Here is a 7,940-nt window from a genome sequence, read left to right on the forward strand (position 1 = left end):
GAGGCAGAAGGAAGGGTCGGTAGGTACCGGGGCTGGTCCGCGCTCTTCCTCGTTTTCGGCTTTGTTGCCTGGCCCGGGCCTCTACCCCCGCAGACCCCGCCCGAAGCTGCCCGTCCCCCCCGGCCTCTGAAGCCCGCTCTGTGTCACCGCTGTGCTCAGGCTAAGCACTCCCCGCCCTCATTCAGTCCGTTTCCCCCACGCCCCCTCCCTGCCCAGTTATTGGTCCCCGGACCTGGTTATTGGTCTTGCAGCCCGGGGCTGGGAGACGCTGTGCGGGCGGGTGACCGACATCTGCCGGGCGGGAGGAGGCGCGGGAAAGATGCGGTCCCCGGGGTGGAGGGAGGGAGCGGGCTGGCGCTGTCTGAAGGCGGCCGGGTCACTTCCATGCACGGTTTGCGTGCCTCGCCTCCCTGGTGCCCGGCTCCGCCGGTGCAAGCCAGGCTGAGCGAAAGGTGCCGGCAGGGTCGTTTTGCTAACTAATGCCGCATTATTTCTGTTTTCTCTATTGCTTCTTAATCCAGTTCGTGTTCTCGTTATTGGCGAGGTTTTCATTTTTACAGCAAATGAGTGCAACAGGTTTTTTTGGGGTTTTTTGTTTGGTTTTTTTTCCCTTTCATTTCTGTGTCTCTGATTTTTACATAAAATACGGTAGTACTTGGTGTCTGCACTGAAATTCAGCAAGATGTGCTTTATTTAAAGGTTGTGGTTGTTTCCTGCAACTCTCTTGTATGTGATTTTTCTTTCTTCATTTCAGGCCCCTCCAAGGCATTCCTTGCTCACAATGTACAGAACAAAAGTCAGTTTGAAAGACCGTCAGCAACTTTATAAACTGATCATTAGTCAGCTGCTATATGATGGATACATAAATATTGCCAATGGTCTGATAAATGAGATAAAACCACAATCAGTCTGTGCACCATCTGAACAACTGCTGCACCTAATTAAGTTAGGTAAGCTGGAATAAAAAGCTAACATAAAAATCCAGTTTTGAAATCCCTAATTTGAGTCCTTGTGAATTCAGAGGTTAGTATTAGTGAAAAGACATCTTTGATGCAAAGGTTAAGTCTAGCAATAGCACAACATTTTTGTATATTTAGATACAGCCTTTGCCTCTTTGGCTTTTTTTGAAGGGCATTCTGGTTCTATGTTTAATTCCTTAGTGTACATTAAAAGCAAAATAGATCACTGAGTGTTGTCCAAATCTGTTTGAACTTCTGTAACAGGTAAGAATACCTGCCCAGGGCCCTGGGTATTGGCAGCCTTCTGAAATACACTTTAGTAAACAGGATCACTGAGTCCACAGACCTCATAGAAAATTGATGCACACGGTTCTCTGTCAGCTTCACCAAATACTCCCTGTATGATTCTTCCTGACAGTGTTGGAAAGGGAGCAAGCCCTCCTGTTGGCAGTCTGTGCTAGCCTTTATATATCAGTTTCAAGAAAATAAACTTCACAGTGTAGGGTCTCAGCAAAGGTATCACCCGTTCTCTCTCTGTGTATCTTTCTCTCTAAAAGTACCTCTGTGCTGCAGTGCATAGTAAAAATACATGAGCTGCTGTTGAAAGAAGCTGAGTGAGTTACCAGAAGAGGTCTAGCCATAACATCGTGTCTCCTGTGTATTGTAACTGGACTGGTTCTGCTGCCTGAACTGGTTGAGTTCCAAGGTTATAAATATGTGAAACCTTGTGTCTGTTTGAAATAAGAACATTACACTTGTAATTTGTAGATGAAAGCAACAGAAACTTACCTATTTCATTTCATTAGTTTATGAACATAGTGGGGCACTTAGTTGAGAATTTTGTGTCTGTCCTGTTACTGCTTCCAGTGCTGAATGGTCTTGGTTCTGTGGATACATCCTGGAAATAAATAACAGAACAAAACTGTTGAGTGGGTGTGGAGTAAAATTTTTCATTTCCAGTGCTGGGATAGTGGTTTGTGGTGTGGGGTTTTTTTCCTTCAATGCAATAAAACAGAAAGGTAAAGAATTAGTAAATGGTTCAATTTTTTACTTTAAATTTAATGTAGTAATATTAGGGCTTGTTTCTGTCTCTGTGAAAAGCTGACTAGCAGCTTGTCAGTAGCTTCAGTAACTGATTGTCAGTGCATTTGTCAGTACTTAACATCCTACAATATTTGCTGGTTGTATTTCCACAGTTAATTTTAAGAGCTGTGTTCTGCTCTAGCATAGCTAAAGTACCTTTCATTTCTCACGACAAGCACTGCTGCATAACTCACTCTGCCCTGCTAGCCTAGCATTGTTTGACGGGGCTGCCTCTCTTAAAACCTGATTCAGAGCGGTTACAGAGGCTGTGGCCACATCTATACTACAGACTTAGATAAGAAGGTTAACCTGGTTTAAGTGCATCAACTTCTCTCTTTTTCAGGAATGGAGAATGATGACAGTGCTGTTCAGTACGCAATTGGACGGTCAGATACAGTAGCTCCAGGCACAGGAATTGACTTGGAATTTGATGCAGATGTACAGACCATGTCTCCTGAGGCGTCTGAATATGAAACTTGTTATGTCACATCTCATAAAGGACCATGTCGTGTAGCTACGTATAGCAGAGACGGACAGTTAATAGCTACAGGATCTGCTGATGCCTCAATAAAAATTCTTGATACAGAGAGAATGTTGGCCAAAAGTGCTATGCCTATTGAGGTAAAATATGACTTGAATCATAACCACGGTGTGAATTCTTGGGGTGTTGTCTGTTTCATGCCATGTCTGTGCCTTGTGGCTGGCTCAGTGGGTTGGACTAAATATCTGTCTTGCTGTTGGTACTCCCAACAGTGGCTTATAAAGTACACTTGAGGAAAAGGAAGAAGAAATAGGGCAAGTATAACTGTGCAATTTCTGGCAGCAGTCTAGAGAGTTGAGCCAGAAATTGCTTCTAATAGTTGCTGATAATTGCTATGTTGTATGAATGTGGTTCAGCTTTGAACCCACTTGTACCTTTGGCCTCTACAGCCTCCAGTGGCTGTGTCTCAGAACTGTTTCTCAGAATACACACTTATTTGCTTCAAGAGTCCTCCAGTACAGTTACCAAGTAGCCATTTCAAAGCCTTTTTTTTTTTTTACACAGAGTGCACACCACATTCTCAGCAGTATCCTGCATGAGTAAAGGTGGTGGTTTTCCCAATTAGTGCAGCTTCCTTTGATTCTTACAGCAGCAAGTATTTTGATTTGGACTCTTTATGAAGAAGGCAATGTGTTTTCTTGCATCAGTTCTCTGCTGCTGAAACTTGTTTGTCCTTGAGCAAGTAGCTGACCTTTGTAAAGATACAGGGATCTTGCCTGATAATGATATATAACGGGCCTTCAAATAATTAAGATAATAGTGATGATGTGCCCAGTCGTATGTCAGAAAGGTAGCTGTTGTTTCCCACTTGGCTAAGTATAAAACCTGCTTTTCCTGTCAAAAGAATGTTCTGCTTTCTAACACCAACTTGTCGGATGTTCTTTGTAGGTCATGATGAATGAGACAGCGCAGCAGAACATGGAAAATCACCCTGTTATTCGGACTCTATATGATCATGTGGATGAAGTTACATGTTTAGCTTTTCATCCAACAGAACAGATCCTAGCATCTGGTTCAAGGGACTACACACTTAAATTGTTTGATTATTCAAAACCTTCTGCCAAAAGAGCCTTCAAATATATACAGGTTAGATGCATTACCAGTTCAGAGCAACCAAAGCTTGAATGTATAACCACTAAGGCATCAGTGAGCTGAATTGTGTCTGAGTTTATAAGTGGATAGGTATGTAGGAGAATGCAGCTACAAAATTTACAGACATGGTAATTACGTGTTAAGAGTTTGTGCACCATGGCTGCCTTTAGTCTCTCAATCCTGTGCCTGTCTGCTTTTTGTTGATCTAGACCAAATCAAATACGGGTCAGTGATGTTATCTTTGTTTTGGAGGAGAGTTTGGGATGATGTGGTGGTGGGCTTTGGGGTGTGTGACTGGCTGACAAAGCCTCCTGTCACTTGTGTGATATCCCAAAAATGAGCGGGCACTGCAAGCTGCTCTAGGACAAAACCTGATGCATTTAAAGGTAGCCTGTCATTTTAATCCTAAAGGAAGCATTTTGTAGTTTGCAAAAGCAGAACACAGTGTGCTAGCTGATAATTAAAACTAGATTTTTAGGCACCAGCATTGACACTTCCATGTCAGACTTTTTTTCGTTCTTACACCAATTATGTATTTTTGATCAAACAGGAAGCAGAGATGTTGCGCTCAATTTCTTTTCACCCTTCTGGAGATTTCATACTTGTTGGTACCCAGCACCCTACTTTACGACTGTACGATATCAATACTTTCCAGTGTTTTGTGTCTTGCAATCCTCAAGATCAGCACACTGATGCTATATGTTCAGTAAATTACAACGCAAGTGCAAATATGTATGTGACAGGAAGTAAGGATGGATGCATCAAACTATGGGATGGTGTTTCAAATCGCTGTATCACTACTTTTGAGAAAGCACACGATGGAGCTGAAGTCTGTTCTGCTATTTTCTCCAAAAATTCAAAGTATATCTTGTCAAGTGGAAAAGACTCTGTAGCTAAACTATGGGAGATATCCACCGGACGAACGCTGGTCAAATACACAGGTATGTGGCAGGTGACCTTCCAGGTAGCTGCTTTTTCAGGTACTGAGACATGGCAGGGATGGTAATACTGTCAGAAGAACAGTAATTCTTAAAGGCAATGGGAGACTGCCGCTTTGGGGTTAAATTGCCCCAAATTTTTGAAAACACTTCATGTAGACTAATGTCAGAAGAGAAGCTGTGGTTCTTGTACGTCAGCCTGTGTAAATTTATTTAGTCTGAGTAGAGACTTTGACATCCTTAGTCCATTGCTTTGAAGGGATGCTCTCACTAAATGAGGGAAGAGTGAAAAGGAACACTGCCCTAAGGACTTGGACACTTGTGCAGAGGGTTTCGTTTGCTGGTTTTTCTTCAGTGTGTTTTAGGAAAAGTGATTATTAAAACAAAACAGCATCATCACTTTTCTTGCTGGTGATCATTTTCATTTTGTGACTTCTCTATTTATTGCTAGACTAAGGGGCACAGTTTAAACTGAAGTGTCAAAAGTAACACCAAATTAACTTCTGGCTCGAGCAGGCCGCTTTCCTGCAGAGTATCCACCCAGACAGGGGATTGAACCTACATTGGCGCAGTTGTTTTAACCATTAGACTTGTGCAAAAGATGGCTCTAATAAGCTGTGGCAGTGTTCTGTAAAATAGCTACAGGTGGTTTGGTTTTGTCGTCTTTGGTTGGTTTTTTTGTTTATTTTGAAGGATGCAGTCGTGTTCAGGGTAGTTGTACTCGGAGCATGCTGACAGCGCGGTGCTTTTCTTTCAGCAGGAGGTGAAAGAGAGAGAAGCTTTGCATATGATAGCAGCTATGTAATGGGAAAGCTTTTGAGTCGAGCAGTTATGTGCTTAAGCATTAGGAGTCATAGCATAAAAGAGAGGATGTTTATAATTTTGTCCATCAGCTTTTGGGATGTGTTCCTGTTTTGTCTGCTAGCTCTGTTTTGTGCTCTACCAGCAGGGTGCAGCACCTCCTTGACAAACTTTTACAAAGTATCAGGTAGGATGCGGGTATGTGCATTGCAAAGTAAACGTCTGTATATGAAACAGACCTTTTATTTGAAGGGTATGGAGGGGAGGTATGGCCAAGGTAGGTCACACCATGTGCCATATGATACATAAATTAAAACCAAAAGTTGTCGTTGATAATGAGAATCTGTGTGTTCTATCTGTGGTCTTCCCTCTTGGTTACAGCTGTAAGCCTCATACAAAAAGTAAGGCAAAAGTGCTGTTAAAGTTCAGTGACTGCACTCGTCCTGAGTGCTTGGACTTGACTGATGCAGTTGGAGTAGTTGATCATCTGCTTCTCTCAGGAACTTTAAAATATACTATGTCTGTAACTACGAAAGATAATTCGTCATTGATTTACCTGTTGTATGAGGCAGTGGCAGGACTGACTGAGAAAATAAGGCTCCTTTGTAGACTGCAGAATTGATACTTAAGGGAGGTTTATTCTTAGGTCTTTGGAAACTTCCTTAAACCAATCCTATGTGGGCTAATATTTTGCTCCCATCTATTTAGGAGCTGGTTTGAGTGGACGACAAGTACACAGGACACAAGCTGTCTTCAACCACACAGAAGATTATGTGCTGCTACCAGATGAAAGGACCATAAGTCTCTGCTGCTGGGATTCAAGAACTGCTGAACGGAGAAACCTTCTTTCTCTTGGGCACAACAGCATTGTCCGTTGTATTGTCCATTCTCCCACCAATCCTGGCTTCATGACCTGCAGTGACGACTACAGGGCTAGATTTTGGTACAGAAGGTCAACAACAGACTAAGGACAGCTCTCTGAATGAGCGATTATCCAGATTCATTCTATCTCGTATTGATTGTACTGCCAACAGATGCCTAGATGAAAGCCGTGCCGGGTCTGTTTTTTAATTCTGTCAAATGTGGCAGAAAACTATCAAAGTACTGAGACTACGTTTTGCCCCACGCTAATTTTTTTATTAGTGTGTGTGGCACTAATTTTTGTAAGTCATCTCTAATTGTACTCAAGGAGGGACGGGGGGGCGGGTGGGGCAGAGAATAAAATGATCCTTGCAGGAAGGGTTGAAGTTGTTCTCCTGTCGTTCTAAATCCCACGAAAGATAATGTGACTGTGTCTTGCTCAAAGTGGGCAGTGTGAGCCAGTTTTGCTCTGCATTGTATCTGTGCAATCCCAATGAAGTGTGTTTAAAGAATGGATTACACAAGTAACAGCAGAACTTGGCATTTTTTAATGAAGCCTTAAGCTGCCTTCACTTCTGATTCATTCTTTGTAAAGCTGTTTTGTATCTTTTAGTCTGGGGGTTTTTGGCAGACTTTTTTATTATTTTTTTTTAATTGGCCAAGTGGACCTTCAATTCTGAGCCAGTCTTGTGCCATAAGAATTTGAAACAGGATTTTAAACTGTTCAGATGAATTCAAGAAATGGTGTTCTGGTATTAAAGCTCAGACTTGAAATCTCGTCGTCTTTTGAATTTATCCTAACAAGTGGGACCTCACAGTAAATTCCTGGTATTTTCAAGGACTATCCACATTGCAACTGTAAAATGTGACAGTGCTGCAGCAGGTGAAAACAAGAGTAATTTTACCTTAGAGACCTTTAGTACCCTCTCAAACTTGTGCATATTATTTTTTGTGTATGTACCTCAAAAATGTCACTGCTTCATTTTATTGAGAAATTTTCATTGTCTGTATTACACAGCACTTGAATTACATTCTTTTTAAAATATTTCAAAAACCCAGACGTGCTCTTCTCCCTGTTACCTCTGCTAGTCCCAGTTTCCCAGACCTCATCCTAATCAACAGAAGTACAGATCATTAAGCAGCTCTGTGCTTAAACCTCCTGTAGGTTTGACAACTCACTACTACAGGGAGTTGCCTGTTTTCAGTGTGTTCATTCAGGCATCCTTGTGCAGTGCTCTTGGGCTTCGCATTTGGGAGGCTTCCTTTAGTCAAAAGTTAGGCACTTGCTCTCGTGAGGGGTTTTTACGTGTAAGATTGTTCTTGCTGCTGGATTAACTTTCCATTGCTGCTGCTGAAGTATCTTGTGAAGGGCTGATAAGGGTAAAGGTTTTGTCTGTATTTAAATAAAGATTACCTTTTAAAACGGTATTTAATACATAAAGAAGGACATGTAGTAGCTTTCTGTATAACAAAGGAGAGATGAATATTGGAAAGCTGTGTCTTTGGGGACATGTGAAAGCTTGATGAATTTGTTGTGTTAAATCTGAGATGTACAGTATGAAGTCTTACAGCATAGAATGTGGGCTGTTTTTTAAAAGGGGTAAAGAATTACATTGAGTTTTCCTCTTAAAAGCTACCACTATACAAAACATTTTTTAGGCTTAA

At 41.9% G+C, this 7,940-nt stretch overlaps 1 protein-coding gene across 1 annotated transcript; it reads left to right on the forward strand.

Moving 5' to 3' along the window:
- The first annotated feature begins 6 nt into the window (after positions 1–6).
- Positions 7–6,858, forward strand: CSTF1 (cleavage stimulation factor, 3' pre-RNA, subunit 1, 50kDa). The gene is made up of 6 exons (XM_010183958.1): positions 7–19; positions 755–950; positions 2,386–2,663; positions 3,472–3,669; positions 4,226–4,616; positions 6,123–6,858. The coding sequence occupies exons 2-6, from the start codon at positions 782–784 to the stop codon at positions 6,380–6,382; spliced, it is 1,296 nt and encodes a 431-aa protein (XP_010182260.1). The 5' UTR covers positions 7–19; positions 755–781; the 3' UTR covers positions 6,383–6,858.
- The last annotated feature ends 1,082 nt before the right edge of the window (positions 6,859–7,940 follow it).

This window comes from Mesitornis unicolor, unplaced genomic scaffold (genome assembly GCF_000695765.1).
Source record: "Mesitornis unicolor isolate BGI_N332 unplaced genomic scaffold, ASM69576v1 scaffold44724, whole genome shotgun sequence".
Lineage (NCBI taxonomy): Eukaryota > Metazoa > Chordata > Aves > Mesitornithiformes > Mesitornithidae > Mesitornis > Mesitornis unicolor.